Source organism: Chiloscyllium plagiosum, chromosome 33 (genome assembly GCF_004010195.1).
Source record: "Chiloscyllium plagiosum isolate BGI_BamShark_2017 chromosome 33, ASM401019v2, whole genome shotgun sequence".
Lineage (NCBI taxonomy): Eukaryota > Metazoa > Chordata > Chondrichthyes > Orectolobiformes > Hemiscylliidae > Chiloscyllium > Chiloscyllium plagiosum.
In genome coordinates this window covers 38453437-38471420 of record NC_057742.1, presented here as the reverse complement: position 1 = coordinate 38471420, position 17984 = coordinate 38453437, and the positions used below count along the sequence as shown (strand labels likewise).

The following is a 17984-nucleotide window of genomic DNA, read 5'->3' as shown; positions in this document are numbered from 1 at the left end:
AGATCACACCGAGGACAATAAAGTCTGTAAAACCTAGGGAGCTACGTAAATGGAAGATGATTATAAATTAATTCACAAGCATACATCACAGTTACACTAAACATGTCCATACAGTGGTCCATAATTATGAAATTATGTACCTCATTTAGCATCCTTTCATTTTAAATTAAAGCACTTAAGAAAACTGACAACAGGGTTTTAATTTGAATAAGATCTAAGATTAGTTTAAAAGACAATTATTTCTGTAAGTAAAAATGATAGTTGTTGTGGTTCTGTTCGCCGAGCTGGGAATTTGTGTTGCAGACGTTTCGTCCCGTCTAGGTGACATCCTCAGTGCTTGGGAGCCTCCTGTGAAGCGCTTCTCTGATGTTTCCTCCGGCATTTATAGCGATTTGTACCTGCCGCTTCCGGTTGTCAGTTCCATCTGTCTGCTGCAGTGGCCGGTATATTGGGTCCAGGTCGATGTGCTTATTGATTTGAATCTGTGGATGAGTGCCATGCCTCTAGGAATTCCCTGGCTGTTCTCTGTTTGGCTTGTCCTATAATAGTAGTGTTGTCCCAGTCGAACTCATGTTGCTTGTCATCTGAGTGTGTGGCTACTAAGGCACATCGACCTGGACCCAATATACCGGCCACTGCAGCGGACAGCTGGAACTGACAACCGGAAGCGGCAGGTGCAAATTGCTATAAATGCCAGAGGAAACATCAGAGAAGCACTTCACAGGAGGCTCCCAAGCACTGAGGAAGTCACCTAGTCAAGGGACGAAATGTCTGCAACACAAATTCCCAGCTTGGCGAACAGAACCACAACAACGAGCATCCGAGCTACAAATCTTCTCCCAAACTTTGAAAAATGAGAGTTATTAGATAAAATATAGATCCAAAGAGTAAAAGTCGATGTAAATGAAAACTACTACAAACACAAAAGTAACATGATTCCATCATTGTTGCAGGTTTGTTACCCTGTTAGGATATTCTGTTTCTAAAGTGAAGGTACAGAAAACTTGAAACTGGAATTTAGCAGCTGAAATGGCTTCCATAGTTGAGTTTTCTCACAGGTGAACTGAATAGTACAGATTCTGGGAGTGACTTAAGAGACCTTTATTATACTTTAATGACACGGAGGGTTATAGTCATTTCTAGCCTGCTTTAGTAGAACTGCTAGAATCAGAGACCTTAGATGGTTAACATTCTTTTCCTCAACTGTTGTGAACCCTTTCGCTGATGTTGTCTCTCAAAGTTCCTCTTGGGTGTTCTGTTTAAAATGTATCTCAGACTGCTCTTCTTTGGAATATGGGACTCGAAATGTTAACTCAGGTTCTCCCTCTCCTGCTATTGCCAGATGTATTGAGTTACTCCAGCACATATTGACTTCCATGTCAGACCTCCAACATCCACAGCATTTTGCTTTTAAATTAATTGTTTTTCTTAATGATATAGTCAGTGATGTGAGGATTCTTGTGGTACCATAATAGTTTCCTTATTTCTGAATCAGGAAGCCTGGATTCAAGTCTCACCTACTTCAGAGGTATATAATAATATCTCTGCACAGGATGACTAGAGAATATCCATAAATCGGGATAAGATTCAAGAGTGAGAGTGTGCTGGCAGGTGACATGAATTTCCATCCATGCAATTTGCGAGTGTGAAGGTATTAATTAACAGTAATGCTATACCTGTGAATAGCATTGATTTAAAACGTGATCTGGTTGGTGGTATCGAACCTTAACATTGTCTATGGAAGCCATATTGTGGATTTTTTGCTAGAAAAAGACTTGGTTTGAGATAAGGTATTGGCCTCTCCAAAATGGTTTTGGGAAGGCTTCTGAGACATCTGAAACAAAGGACTTTTTCAAGGAGTTGGACAAGTTTGTTGGTGCTATACACAATAATAAGAGTAGGCCATTTAGCACCTTGATCCTATTCAACTATTTGATAAGTTTGGGCGTCAGCTCCTTTTTTTGTCTGCTGTACATAACTCTTATCATGTGGATATTAGTTAGATTTTAAATGACATCATTAAATATATTTAATGTTGCAGCTTCTATTGCTTTCTGAGGAAGAGACTTCTTAACTTTTAAACTTTGTCTCTCTCATTGTAGACTTCCCCATTAGGGGGATCACCTTGTCGGCATCCATCCTGTCAAGCCCCCTCACTATGCTGGAGAAAGCGAGGACTGCAGATGCGGGAGATAAGAGTGAAGTGTGTGAGTGTGTCAGGCATAAGCCTGCTCCTCAGATGCTGCCTGACCTGCTGTGCTTTACCAGCACCACCCCCTCACTATCTTATGTTTCAATAAGATCAACTCTTATTCTTCTAAACACTAAGGCCCTTTCATCATAAGATAACCTCTTCATCCCAGGAATTAGTCAAGTGAACATTCTCTGAACTATTTCTGATGTAATTATACCTTTCCGTAAGGAGATCAAAACTGTATTTAGTACTCCAGATTTGATTTCAAAAGTCCTGTGTGGTTATAGCACTTTTCTATTGTTCCCCTTGCAGTAAACACTGATATTCTATTTACCTTCTTAAACTCTGTCTCCGGTTATACATGCTTTTCCAGTCTTCCTGTTAAAGTTGACAGTTCACATTTTCTCACATTATACCCCATCTGGCAAATTGTTGCCCACTTTCTTAACCTAACCACATCTATTTATTGACTGTATGTTCCCTTGAGGACTTGTTTTCGTATCTGTGTGTTATCAGCAAACAGCTACCATAAAGTTAATTCCTTCATCCAAGTCACTGATAGATTGTAAATAGTTGAGGCCTCAGGTCTGTGGCATTCCAGTAGTTACAGCTTGTACTGGAAATGATCATTTTATCCCTACCCCCGTTTCGTCTTAGCTAATTGTTTCTCTATCCATAATCATGCCACTGCTTACACACTTCATATTTTGTGAGTATCCTTTGAGTTTATCACATTTTTTTGGAAAGTTAAGTGCACCACATCTACAAATAGCTTGTAACCTCTTCAAATAACTCATTTGTCAATCATGATTTGCTTCAAGGCTAACAAAGTTAAATTGATCAGTAGGTATTGCTCGGTTGAGGTACAAGAGACAGACCCTGATTCAAGCAGCTTTTTTCAGATGGTGTGTTTTGAAGCAAAGGTTGATTGTTGCGATTTTGTAAACATTTTAATGAGAAGAGGTCAGCTGATGAGAACTCTGACTGTCGAACATGGAGCTACATCACTCCTTGTTAGTTTCAGATTCTTCAAACCCTATTACATTATGTGGAAGACTCAGGCTAGGAAACTTGAGTTTTTTTTAATTGACCTAAGCTATGTGAGGATGTGGTTGAATTTCACTTATCAGGAAACCTACAACCTTCAACAACTATATTTGATGGAACACTTACTTGGGATCTATTGGATTGAATTTGCCTAAGATTAAATCCGGACACAGGTATCTCCTGATAACCACGGATTTGACCAATCAGTTTCTAAAAGTAACACCATTGTGAAACATCATAGCAAACATGTAGATAAAAGGCAAATGCAATTTCTGCTAGCTTTTTTATTTGTACGGGATGAGAGCATGTCTGACTAGGCCAGCATTTATTACCCACCCCTAAGAGTCAACAAAATTGCTACAGGTCATATAGGTTAGACCAGGTAAGGATGACAGTTTCCTTTCCTAATGTACATCAGTGAACCAGATGAGCTTTTCTAACAAATGACAAATGGTCTCATGCTATGAGTTTCCAAAAGAAATTCAGTCTGATCATATTAGGTGCGAAGAGCCCTCCTCACTGAAGTCTGTTCTTTCTGTGCTGTCTCTGTCCCTTCTCGTATCAGCCAAGGATTTGACTACAGAATAATTCGGCATTTGTTCTTGACAGTCACAATCTCTTGGGCCAACGGGCCTTTTTCTATGGCTGTAAATCTCTACGACTCTAATCTGTGACTGAGATGAATTGGAGAAAGCAAAAACCAATTAGGTTTTCTCAATGTGTAGATCCACTTCCTGTCAAATTTACCATCTTTAAACAACTCTGCAAACCACCATGCATCATAGAGATGTACAGAATGGAAATGGACCCTTCGGTCCAACCTGTCCATGCCGACCAGATATCCCAACCCAATCTCGTCCCACCTGCCAGCACCCGGCCCATATCCCTCCAAACCCTTCCTATTCATATACTCATCCAGAGCTTTGATGAAATTAGGTAAAAGCAGTAGAAATTAATCAGTTAAAGACATCATGTCAATTGGGATACTTATTTTGTGGCTGGAGATTTAGATTACATGGAAAGATTAAAACAACCATCCGGCAGCATTTGGTTTGCAGATAAAAGCTAGAAAAATGCTAAGTTGCAAAAGTATGTTCACTATTCCTTGATATGATATAAATATGGGAGATATGATATAGAACTCATCTTGATCAAAGCACTTCGATTAGACTGGCTCACCATAGTCAATGGTCCTACTATGCTAAGTCCTTTTAACCTGGAGTGCACACATCCTATTTATTTGGGCAATAGACCTAATCCCAATGAGGTGTATTCAACGAAAAATTATGATGTAACTTTCCATCTTCAGGGAAAAACTAGCAAGGCTGAACTCTTAATTAAAGTCTCCTGATACACTGAAACACATCAACCACTGTTCAGTAATACTTTCAACAATGCTCAGATGCCAAGATCAGAACTCTGTCAGAAAACAATAAACTTTTCCACCAGTACTTTTGCTTGATAGATGGCACAGAATCCTGCTGAGTGGCAGTTTGTTATAAGACACAGTTCTCAGACAATCACGTGAAATTAGAAAAATCCTAAGAAGGGTTGCCCAGTGGACAGTGAACCGAGTAAGAATGGCAGTTCTTAGCAGCTGCTATGCAAATGCTAACAATTGTTTATGTTCATCTTGAAGAATGTGTAATATTTATTCTGTACCTTAACTTATCTTTCATGTTTGATGGGATTACAGACAATTTAAATCTCTATATAAATTTCAAAAATAATCATTAATGAAAGTTAGGCAGTTGTGTTTCATTTAATTTGAAATGTTAACCATTTATAAATAGGTACAGTATTTTCATACAGTAAATTGTGCAGATCACAATCTGTAAATCAAAAATAAAAACAGAAGCATTCATTTATTTTTTTGTTTTGTTTTGCACTAACTCACAGCCCACATGTACAGACAATATTACTCTGCTCAGCAAGCAATACAGCAAAGAGAAATCTCCATCCAAAATATGGAAGGGTCGCAACCCAGAGCGACCTGGATACAATATCACAACCTTCTGTAATTATTATTAAGTAATTGGAACAAAACATGCAGTTTATAATATACAGAGAAAAAATCTTTACATCAAAAGTTGGAGGGGGGAAGGAGAGACAGAGAGAGATGAGTAGAAAGACAGAGACACAACAGAAAACCTTTTATACAGTTCTCCAGCTGGTATCTCACTGCGTACAGATGCCTTCTTTGAGCATTATTAACATTACAGAGAAAATAAAAGAATCCATGAATCCACACAGAAATGACATTGTACAATTTAATTTTCTGTAATTACATTCAAATGTTTGGTATTCTGTTCAATCATTTTCAAGGGGAGAAAAAAGTACCTACATGCATCCCTGCCGCAGCTGTTTCTGTATCTATTTACTAAAAAAAGATTGCACTCCTCAGTAAGAAGGAAAATTAATTCATACAACATATTGTATTCTGTTTTGATTGAATCCAAATTAGACTTAAATACCAGATTGTTTTAGATCTGAAAGTGTGCTATCTACCCGGAGTGTTTAATTACCATTAAAAGTTTGATAATCTTAACTGCAAATATACATAACTATATTTAAAATCAGAATGAAGGTGTACATGTACATTTCAATAAACAACTTTATGAAACTTCATAGAGCTTGTCATAATTCTGGTAAAGATCTAATAATTGATGTCCATGGACTATGTATTGCACCTTGCCCCAATATTTAATTTCCTCCCTTAACTCTACGATGAATGTGGGAAAATAAGCCAGTTCAAATACTGAACTTTGGAATGATGAGAGGGAAGCAACTGATGATCCGTAAGATATTTGCAGATATGTATTTACTAAATTACATTTCAAATCATGGCACTTTTGTAATAGTAAATTCCTGAATGCTTTAAGTAGCTTACCAACACTGCATATTACAAGGTTTAACCAGTTTCTCCATGGTGATTTGTTGATATATTTTAAGACACATTGTTCGTCTATACAAACTTGATTTTATAACTCCCTCCTTGATGGTCCCCCAGCCTTTTTTTTGTGCTAAGATAAAAGTTGTTGGACTTCCATTAATATGGATTAGGTTTCCATTTTATTTAAAAACCAATAACGGCATGGTAAGTACACTGAATTTACTTTGTGTGTACTTGCATCTTAGAAACCAAGAAGTTAGAGCATTAATGCCTCAATTTCTTTCGGTTAAAGAGGGAGCTTCAGAACTTCATTAGTGTAATTGGAAGGATATTTGTTGCTGAGGGTGACTGTTCTCTTTATATCAGGACCTGTAACTGCCAATTGTCGTAAATTATAGCAATATATAACAGCAATTCAGTGTTCTGTAAACACGCTAGAAAGTAAATTCATTCACACTTATAAAATGGTCTTTCTGTTACCCTGTTGAGGGGCAATTCCCACTGCTTCATTAGCATTAGGAGTGCATAATTCATACTGACCACAAGTTGGGTTAACAAAAGTAATAGCCATTTCTTCATCACAAACTGCAAGACCCAGTAACGTGTAAATGTGTGCCTTCATAACAAAAGTATGTAGGTTTTAACTGGTCAGTGTTGAGCTAGCTAGATACTGACATCAATTGTAGAGAATTACAGTGATACTGGGTAAGTTAGCAAGTTCCTGGTATTTTAAAAGCTGTATGCTGGAGGAAACATTCAGCCAACACAACTTAACTCCAAATTAGGTATTAGTTAGTCGAATTGTGATTAATTTAGGATACAAACCAAACTGTGCTGTTAATTGTGAATTTTGTCATATAGAGTCAAGAAAAACAATACAACTATTTTCCATGTTTTTTTCTGCATTACCACAGTGGTAGCTTTGCAAAAGGATCTCTGGCCTGTGGTGCTGTCAATTGCTTTGATACTTCATGTGGATCTGCATATGCTTATGCTCTGCTCCATGTGGCTCATGGAGTCTTTGCATCTGTAACATCTATCTCCCTAGCAGCTTTATGAGGCTCGTCTCTTCATATTTCTCCTCACTAACCCCTGCAAATCCACTTTCTTTTGTCTAGAGTTCAACGAAAGCAGCAGACAGCAAATCCAAATACTCATTCTTAACGTTTAGCTGTGCTGTCCTAATCTAGATTTGTAAATAAGATAGTCAGCATACTTTACACGCCATCTTTTATCAATATAATGGTGGGTTTCTACTATTGGATTCTGTATTACAAAAATATTATAGGCATGTGGCAAAAGACTGATTTTTGTGTGTATTCAGATAACGTGTACCATTTCAATCTTATCCACAATATATACATGGTGAAAGTGAGAGTTAAGTTGTGTGCTGTTGGAATTTCCAAGGAAGAGCATTTGAGGAATACTGGATTAGTGCCTGACACGGTGACATTTATTTACAGCAAATCGTTTGTGCTACAAATTTAATATTTTGCTTTTTCTTTTTCTGTGAAATACACCAAGAGTTACAACTGTTTATCTCCTAATGAGAACACTAGTCACGATTATCATTCCACTATATAAAGGTTAACGATAAAGTGCACTCATGTACAGGAAATGCAGATGACAAACTTTCAGTGTAAGAATTCTGTGAAATAATGTGCTGTTGTACTTAAGGAACTGCACATTGTGGTTAAATATGTTTCTTTTTTGCCTATCCTTGTGCAAATGCTAAAATGACTTCATATAACTTTGTTAATATGAAGTGCATTTAGGGGACATTTCCAAATATGAATGGAATTACATGGCAGTGAAATAGACATAACATCACAAAATCAGCAATAGAATAACTCATACAATCAGAAAGGAAACTGAGAAATGGAAGGAAGTGAATAAAAGGTACGAGTAATAAAGGGAGAGAAAATGATGTTTTGTGGAGGTGAATTCCTGATATTCATTAGGTAGAGAAGAGTTGTGACAAGCAGAAGTGAAACATTTCACATTGGCAAGATCTGGAGAATCAAGAAAGAAAGGCATGAACTTCATTCCACAGCAACTGTGGTTCAGTTTTCAAATCAAGACCACCTTAAAATGAAGGATGTAAAAACGAGCAGGAGTAAGGAGATAACTGAAAAACATGATGCAAAATAAATTTAAAAACAAATTTAGAAATGTTCATTGGAAAAAAATTACCCAGCTTACTTTAAGACATGAATACACTATTAAAATTTACAGATTTGAAGAACTAGTTTTGTTTGAGTTTGTTCTGTTCTAACCAGATATTGCAAGTGAAATTTCTAGGTTGGGACCCTACATCTTATAAAGCAAGTGGCATTTCTGAAACAAATAGAGGAAAAGAAGGATTCAAAAATGAATGGGCAGCTTATTGATCAGGGCAATCAAATCTGACCGAGGATTACTGCCCAACAAATTTTAAAATAATACAGGTTACCAACATGACAGTCGTGTTAACAGGCATCGTGTTTCTTCTTTTCAGGTCAGCACATTTCAAATCATCAAATCATTTGCTAACAAAATTTCACAATTCAGGCAGTTCTGCTATTACACGTCTTTTGTTAACGTGAATTGGTTGTAACGTGATTAGGTGAATAGGGAATGGTATTTCTAAAGCTTGAACTTTTAAAGTATGTGTTGGCTATAATGCAATTAGATTGCCAACACTAAGTGTTGCTAGTATTGCATGATTTTTGAATAGTGCAGGGTTGCACAGGAACACAATTGGAAGAACTGCTTGTATCGGGAATACAAGTTGCAAAGGTCTACATAACATTTCTCGAAGTGTTTTTTTGCAACTTTTTAGAACAGTTATTGTGTATTAGAAATGTTAAGGCAATTAATTATGTTTCCAGTTGCTGAATGGCAGACGCAGGGTGTGAATTGTGAAAATGCTCCAGTGTGGACATTAAAATTACAAATACATTTCTGTATGAGTGCCTGGTCTTCTTTTCAAGATGGAGAAGCCAGAAATAAAAAATGGAAAGCAGTCTGGTAATGTTCACCCACTCATCTGGGGAGATGGCACTGAAAAACCCAGAAGAAAAGGTGTCATTTCCCTTTCTCCAGGGTTTCTGTGGCTCTTCTGTTAAAGATAAGCCTAAGGAGTGGGAGAATGCCACTGGAAAATTAACTCCCATATTCTTTGCTTTGGGAATGTCCCCTTATATTCATAATTTTAACAATAGTTGCACCTGGTTTAAAATAAAGTTTTAAAAAATTACCTGATGTAAGTTGACTTAACTTAAAATACTCTTAAATATTAACAACTACAGATCAGTAGAGAGCAAAACTTCATACAACATTTACAGTATTAAACAGAATAACCTCGCAGCTGAAGCGAACACTCACTGTGTATCGTTGAAGGTAAATTAGTCCTGATCCCATGCTAGTGCAGAGAACTGATTTCAAGATAAAATGCAGATTGGTGTCTGAGGTTCAATGTAATGCACCCATTACATAAAAATCATAGTAAACTGAATACAAGCTGTACAAATCACAGCAGTATCTTTGAAAATAAATGTCATTATCTGCACCTTATTGTAACTTGTGTGTCAAACTTCTTTAAAAAGCTAAAATAAAATTAGTCATAATTATGCTAACCTTCCTATGTAAAATAAAAGCATAAACTGATCTGATGCATTAGTCTAAACATTCATCACTTGAGCACGCATACTTGATATTCGTATTACCTTTCTCGTTCTTGACATTTAAACTTTTATACAATAGTTAGAAAAGTTAGAAACTACTCATAATTAAGCAACGGAATGGAACTGAACCCACTAATGTTTTTTTTCTGGCTTATTTCATATGTAAGTGGAAGCAGCTTCATTGTACAGTGCACTGTGTGGCTACATGTGCAAGGGGTTTAATTGCAAACCTGCTCACAATATGGGATTTATAATCTAGAGAATTCCCTTTATACATTTGATTCTACGAATGGTCTCTTTGGTTTTAAAGGTGACGTTTGCCCTTGTCGCGAGTCTCTGGAGAGCTGCCGATATATACTGTCCTGGTATGCTTGGGCAACAGGCAATGTTCTAGCCACCTTCACATCTGGGTACGAGGGAGCCTGACTAACCCTCTCCAAAATCTCTGCCCGGGATCCATTAGTCAGCTTACCATGGGAGACACATATATCGTCGTCTATCAGATGGCCATTTTGGGCATTGTTAGTTTTATTGAAGAAAGCAATATTACTGACTAGGGGTGGACTATAGGAACCAGACTGGGGAGACATTCCTCCAGAGGAGGTGGGACTGGTGATGACAGTGTCAACAGATGACACAGCCCACGTCCGGCTCTGCTGGTGCATGTGAGTATATTGCTGTGTCCGTGCTGTTTTATCTATTATCCCCATGAAAGGTGTGGTCCTGGAACGACCAGAATCTCCAGGGTAACCCTGTGTTGGAGAGATGGGAGACTGTTCTTCACAAGATCGGCTTTCATAAGTGGGCTTGAGTGGAATCTCCATCTGTTGGATGGATGCAGAAGGACGGAATGAAGACACAATATTGGAGCTAGAAGAAAGGCTATTGTTAGAGGGGGAGAAACGAAGGCCAGTGCTTTGAGAATGGAGCAATGGTCGAGGTGTTGGTGGATGAGGTTTAATTTCTGGAGGATTCACAGTGAGTGCCCTCCTGATCATGTGAGATACATCTGGAGATGCAATCTGGCTGGACGGAACAGAAGATCTTTCTAATTCATGCTTGGAATGGGAAACAGGATAATATGAAGCAGATTGACTGCGACCAATTTGAGGGGTTTGGCCATACCTCATTCCTCCTCGAAAGGCAGAAGAGGGTCTTTGGTTGTGATCCTCTTTAGTCATTACTGCTCCTGGATGCTGGCAAACATTGCTTATTGCACCAGCGCTTAGACTGGCTTGCACATGCTGCACAGGTCTACTGTCTGCCACCGCTCCACCCATTACAGGCTGGTAAACCAAGCGACTTTGAGTAGGAGTCATATCAACTGAAGACGATTGATGCTTAGTGCTCATGGAGTGGGGCCCCTGGTTATAGGACCCACCAAGTATAACAGCACTAGAATGTACTGCAGAGCTCGGCTGATTAGTGCGTACAATTTGGGCCTTGGCTGGCTGTAATCTAAGCCCTTGTTGGGGTAAACCTGATGGTGGTTGAGATAACTGATAGGGTCTTTGGGCCATTTTGGATAAAGGAGACTTCGGCCTACCTGGAAGCTGACTTATAGCGGGTTCCTGTTGATACCGAACTGGTGAGCCAGACTGAGGCCTATATATACTCATACTATCTGCAGGAGGGCTGGATCTGTACTGTGGGGCTCTACGCAATGGTGAAGGAGGGGGACTAGACTGATATTCTTTGCTTTGTCCACCCACTGGGGGGGGGCTAAAGCGATATGAAGACCCTTGATGAGCAGGGGAGGTAGGCGGAGGGCTAGGCCGATAATGAGAATTCTGGTGAGTAGGTGAAAGTGATGGTGATGTAGATTGGTAGACCTGTCGTGTTGGGGAGGAGACTGAAGTGGTTGGTCTGTAGTCAAAAACCTGGTGGGAGTTGAGAGGCGAGCTGGATCTGTAGCTGGGCTCACGGTGTGCTGGGGAAGAAGGTGGACTTTGGATGACTGGCAGTCCTTGACTAGATCTTGCTTCTGTCTGTAGGCCAACAGAGACATTATCCAACTCTTGCTCCAAATATTCTTCATCATATAATTCATGCATAGAGTCTACATCTTCTCGCTGAGTCTGTTGCTGTTGTTGTTGTTGGGCGTACTGCATTTGCTGACCATACTGCATTTGTCTGAACTCCTCTTCTACTCGTATCAACAAACGTTGTATTTCACGGTTATTTGGACAAAGTTTTACGGCTTCATGCAAATCTTCCAGAGCAGCTGGAAATTGTCTGCATGAAAGAGAAAAGTGTATGTAATAATTATGCTCCTACTTTAAAGATATTTAAAAGTTACCTTCAATCATTCCAAGCAGATAGCCCTCAAAAGGACAAAAGATAACACACCCACTTTCCAGAGAACTCCCAGCATTTGTCAAACCTTCAAGGGGATTTTCCTGTGTTTCTGGGGTTAACTTTATATTATTCTGCATATTCTACAAACTTTCGGTCAATGAACTGCCTGGGTTCCCACAACTGACGAGATGACACTTGGGTATTTCTTTACACCGGCTTTTGTTTAAGCATATGCAATGAAGCCATTTCCACTGGTGGCAAACAAATTCTCTGAACAATACATTACATTGATTTTCATACCTTTATGCTACTTTAAGAGTAGTTTACACATACAGGTAGCTCTCCCACGATGCCGTAGTTGCATTCCAATGAAACCTCAGTTAATAGAAAATCACTTAATAGAAATAATAGGGCCCGAGCAGACCAGCAAAAACTATCATTGATGGTCGCTCAAAAATCACCCAAACGTCTAAAGCAAAGTATAGCACAGCTTGAATGAAGGTTGAAATCATATTTATTAATGAAACAAAAATAAATTAACACGGTACATTTAAAAAATGTAAGAATGCTATTCTGTATAGAGTACCTTTCACAGAAAGCTGCTTAATCAGCAGCTGACATGTAAAAGGCAAGGGAGAGGCAAGAGTGGACATTGGAATGCTAGGAAATGAGACTGGAGACGAAGTCATGGGGAACAAAGAAATGGTGGAGAAATTGAATGGCTACTTTGTATCATACTTCAAGGCAGAAGACACCAGTAGCATACCAGAGCTTCAAGACAGTCGGGGGCAAAGATGAGTGTAGTGGCCATTACTAAGAAGGTGGTACTGGGGAAGCTGAAAGGTCTGTCTGAGGATGACTAAATCACCGAGACCAGAAGGAGGAGGAGACTGTAGAAGTATTAATGGTGATCTTTCCGGAATTACTAGAGTCAGGAAGAGTCCCAGAGGATTGGAATGTGACTAGTGTAACACTCCTGTTTTAAGAAGGGAGGGAGGCAGAAGGTCAGCGTGGCTTCATCAAGGGGAAGTCAAGCCTGACAAGTCTGTTAGGAGGAAACAAGCAAGTTAGACAAATGAGAGCCAGTGGATTTGCATAGGTGGCTGCTAAGTAAGTGCCTCTGGTGTTAGGGGAAAGGCATTGGCATGGATAGAGGATTTGCTGACTGGCAGAAGACAGAGAGGGAGAACAAAGAGGTCTTTTTCAGAATGGCAGTTGGTGACCAATGGAGTTCTGCAGGGATCAGAATTGGGACCATAATTATTCAAATTAGAGTGGTGCTGGAAAAGCACAGCAGGTCAGGCAGCATCCGAGGAGCAGAAAAATTGATGTTTTGGGCAAAAGCCCTTCATCAGGAATGAGGCTGGGAGCCTCTGGGATGGAGAGATAAATGGAAGGGGGTGGGGCTGGGGGCAAGGTAGCTGAGAGTGCAATAGGTAGATGGAGGTGGCGGTGAAGGTGATCGTTTGGAGAGGAAGGTGGAGCAGGGTGGGAAGGAAGATTGACAGATGGGACAGGTCATGAGGACGTCCTGAGCTGGAAGGTCAGACTAGGGTAAGTGGGGGAGGGGAAAATGAGGAAATGCCATGGGGTTGAAGGGTCCTGAGGCGGTCAAGGCATCAGGTGGTAAGGGAGTGGTGATGGAGGAGGCCCAGCACCTACATGTCCTCAGTCGAATGGGAGGGGGGAGTTGAAATGTTGAGCCATGGGGCGGTGGTGATTGATGCGGGTGTCCCAGAAATGTTCTCTGAAGCACTCTACAAGTAGGCGTCCAATCTGCCCAATGTAGAAGAGATCGCTTTGGGAGCAATGGATACAGTAAATGACATGTGGAAGTGCAGGTGAAACTTTTAACGGATGTGGAAGGCTCCTTTGGGGCCTTGGTCAAGGTGAGGGGGGAGGTGTGGGCTCAGGTTTTGCAATTCCTGTGGTGGCAGGGGAAGGTGCCAGGAGGGGAGGGTGGGTTGTTAGGGGGGGTGGACCTGACCAGGTAGTAGTGGTGGGAATGGTCTTTATGGAAAACGGATAAGGGTGTGGGGGGAAATGTATCTCTGGTGGTGGAGTTCGTTTGTAGGTGGCGGAAATGGTGGAGGATGATGCAATGTATGCAGAGGTTGGTGGGTTGGAAAGTGAGGACCAGGGGTTCTGTCCTTGTTGCGGTTGGAGGGATGGGGTTTGAGGGCAGAGGTGCGGGACATGATGAGATGCACTGGAGGGCTTATTCATGTTATAGATTAACAATCTGAACAAAGGAACTGAAGGTTTGCAGGTAATACAAAGATAGGCGCAACAATAGTGTGGAGGAGGTGGGGAGACTGCAGAAGGACTTGGTAAGGCTACAAGAGTGGGCAAACAAGTGGCAGATGGAACACAATATGGGAAAGTGAGAGGTTATGCATTTTGATAGGAAGAATAGAGGTGTAAAAGGAGTTTTTCTGATGAAGGGCTTTTGCCCGAAATGTCGATTTTGCTGCTCTTCGGATGCTGCCTGAATTGCTGTGCTCTTCCAGCACCACTGATCCAGAAGAGAGGTGTAGACCATTTTCTAAATCTGAAGCACAAAAAGACTTAAGAGAATCCTGAACTAAAACTCCTAAGGTTAACAAGCAGATACAGTTAGCAGTTAGGGAGGCAAATGCAATATTTGCACTCATTTTGAGACAGCTAGAATACAAGAATAGGGATAAACAGCTGAGCATGTATAAAACTCTGTATTTGAAATATTGTGAGCAGTTTTGGGCCCTGTATCAGGAACAACATGTTGGTGTTGGAGGGCTCCAGAGGAGGTTTACAGAATGATCCCAGGGATGAAGGGTTTATGATATGAGGAGCAGATGAGGACTCTGGGTCTGTTTTCTATGGAGTTTAGAAGGATGAGGGGGAATCTTATTGATACTTACTGACAGGACTGGATAGCTTGGATGTGGTGAAGATGTTCTCACTAGTAGGAGATACTAGGACCCAAGAGCACAGCCTCCGATCCTTTAGAACTGAGATGAGGAGGAATTTCTTCAGCCAGAGGGTGATTTATCTGTGGAATTCTGCTCCTATATCTTATGGTCACATTATATACCATCTCCCATCAAAGCACGCATATTTTTGAGTTAATAGATGCTGTCAGACCTGTTTAGTTTCTCTTGCATTTTCTGATTCAGATCTCAAACATCAAGAGTTCTTTGTTTCATTTTAATTGCTTCTTTGGGGAGGCTACAGAAATGATTAATTAGAATGGTTCAGAGGGTGCAGGGTTACTTTACGTGGGTAGGAGAGAGAAACCGACTCGTTCTCCTGATGAGATTTAATGAAGGTGTTTAAAATCATAACAGCTTTTGGCATAATAAATAAAGTTTCCAGTCATTGAATGGTCAAGAACCAAACAATGCTAATTAGAGGTGACTGGCAAAAAAGCCAGATATGGTGGTCCTGGAAAAGCACAGCAGGTCAGGCAGCATCCGAGGAGCAGGAAAACTAATATTTCAGGCAAAAGCCCTTCATCAGGAGTGAGAAGCCAGAGTTTGGACATTAGGAAACCTTTTCTTATGCAATATTGCATAGGACTGTGAGTACAGTCCCAAAGACAAGTTGGATAAATAACTGAAGGAGTAAAAATTACAATGATATGGAGAAAATGGGGAAATGGGATTAACCAGCCCCTCAAAAGAGCTGGCACAATTTTAATGTTATCACAATTCTGCCTGTTTGTAATCTAAATTGCCACTCACATGACCTGTCTAAACCTCTTTGCAGACTTGTTCTACCATATAGCTGTGAATCTTGGCAAACACAAGAGACATTGTTACTCTTGGTCCCTTCATCTAAGTCATTCAGATACACTGTCAGTAACTGAGCACCCAGCATTGATCCCTGTGGCACACCTGACAATTTCTCATTTATTGTTCAATTTTGCTTCTTGTTTGTAAACCAAACCTCTATCCATACTAACAAATCCATGTCCCCAATTCATGCACCTTTATCTTGCAAATTAACGTTTCATTTGCTACCTGAATCTAATCAAAATCTAAGAGAAAAAGAACCGAAAACTTAAGAATAGACGAATCTGTTTTTAGAAGTAGAAAACAGTGAAATTGACATTATCCTGAGTTCTCAGGTTTGGATTTTCCATGCACTGAACAAAGTGAGCTCTAGCTTTTCCAGATGGGTCTTGCTCAACCTGGAAGTCACTATGGGAGATGTTCTCCATTATCTAAACTAATTTAGTACTAAGATTTCACTAAAGGATGTGGACACTTTGGAGAGGGTGCAGAGAAGGTTTACGAGGATGTTGTGTGGTATGGAAGGTGCTAGCTATGAAGAGAAGTTGAGTAGGTTAGGATTATTTTCGTTGAAAAAAGGAGATTGAGGGGCGACCCTGATTGAAGTATACAAAATCTTGAAGGGTATAGACAGGGTAGATGGACATAAGCTTTTTCCCAGGGTGAAGGATTCAATAACGAGAGGTCACACTTTCAATGGGAGATACACATGGCAAGTACTTTACACAGAAGGGTGGTAGGTGCCTGGTAGGTGCCAACAGAGGTAGTAGAGGCAGGCACGGTAGAATCATTCAAGATTCGTCTGGACAGATGCATGGGTAAGTGGGGAGCAGAGGGATCCAGATGCTTAGGAATTTGGTGAGAGGTTTAGACAGTGGATTTGGATTGGCTCAGGCTTGGAGGGCTGAAGAGCCTGTTACTGGGCTGTAAATTTCTTTGTTCTAAAGGAAATTTCCCAAAGGAAACAAGCTACACTCCAAGTTTGAGAAAATGTAGCTGCAAAAGAGACATCAATGAATATTCCTTGGGATGAGCTTCTCAACTACCAGGACTTAAAGACAAAGAACCATGTTAAATGAATTATTGGGTCAGTAAGCCAAATACCCTTATTATCATTTTAAGCATTCAATATGGAGGCTTTTGTCATTATATTTTGACAGAATCTTAGGTTTTCTAAATCAGCCCTTTTAAATCCATCCCATGAAATAGAATCCTTGATGTTAGTCACTGATAGTGTCTGATGGGCATATTGGCATTTGGAATTAGGAGACCTAAGACAGACAAGCAGGAGGCTGGAGGAACACAGCAAGCCAGGCAGCATCAGGTGGTGAAGAAGTCGACGCTGACTTGCTGATGCTGCCTGGCTTGCTGTGTTCCTCCAGCCTCCTGCTTGTCCACTTTGGATTCCAGCAGTTTTTCTGTCTCTAACTGGGAGACTTGGGAGGCAGAGATTCAGGGCTCAGCAAATAGTGAAATGAAATGCAAAGCCTACAAATAATGAAATTCAAACTGATAAGCAGCAAGAAGGCTTTGACTACTGGAAATGGACATCTTGCTGGAATGAGCAAGAATAGAAAAGTACCTTCAGATTGAACTGTTCCTGATACACAGTTGGAGTGTGCTATTAAAGGAACCATGTTACATCAAGTCATAACTTCAAAGTTATGAAATTTCAGTGAAGTAGCAGCATTGATATTGGTTACAATTGTTACAGCATTTCTATAACAAATGTTATCTGATTAATGTAGAGGCATAGTTAAATACTGTAATAAACTCAGAAACAAAAACAGAAATTGCTGGAAAAGCTCAGAACTGAGGAAGGGTCACCCAACCTGAAACGTTAACTCTGACTTCTCTCCACAGACACTGTCAAATATGCTGAGCTTTTCCAGTAATTTCTGGTTTTGTTTCTGATTTACAGCATTTGCAGTTCTTTAGGCTTTTATACTATAATAAATGCAATGTCCTCCATTGCAGAAAAATGATAAACTGAAGCATCAACAAAATTCCTACTCAAGATGAATTTTAGAAATTTGATCTTTACTGGAGAGCACTTGTTGGAATAAGATTTTCAGTATCAGTTCCAAGTCTGGTCAAAGTCATTAGTAATTCTT

General features: G+C 40.0%; 1 protein-coding gene across 17 annotated transcripts in view; it reads right to left on the bottom strand.

Moving 5' to 3' along the window:
* Positions 1-4978: 4978 nt before the first annotated feature.
* The window catches only part of LOC122540026 (protein TANC2), a 1063581-nt gene continuing 1050575 nt past the window's right edge, over positions 4979-17984 (bottom strand). For all 17 annotated transcript variants that reach the window (XM_043675319.1, XM_043675327.1, XM_043675320.1 and 14 more), the window contains one exon: positions 4979-12034. In XM_043675319.1, the coding sequence (XP_043531254.1) occupies positions 10069-12034 (1966 nt within the window). In that variant the 3' untranslated portion in view covers positions 4979-10068. The remainder of the gene's footprint in view (positions 12035-17984) is intronic.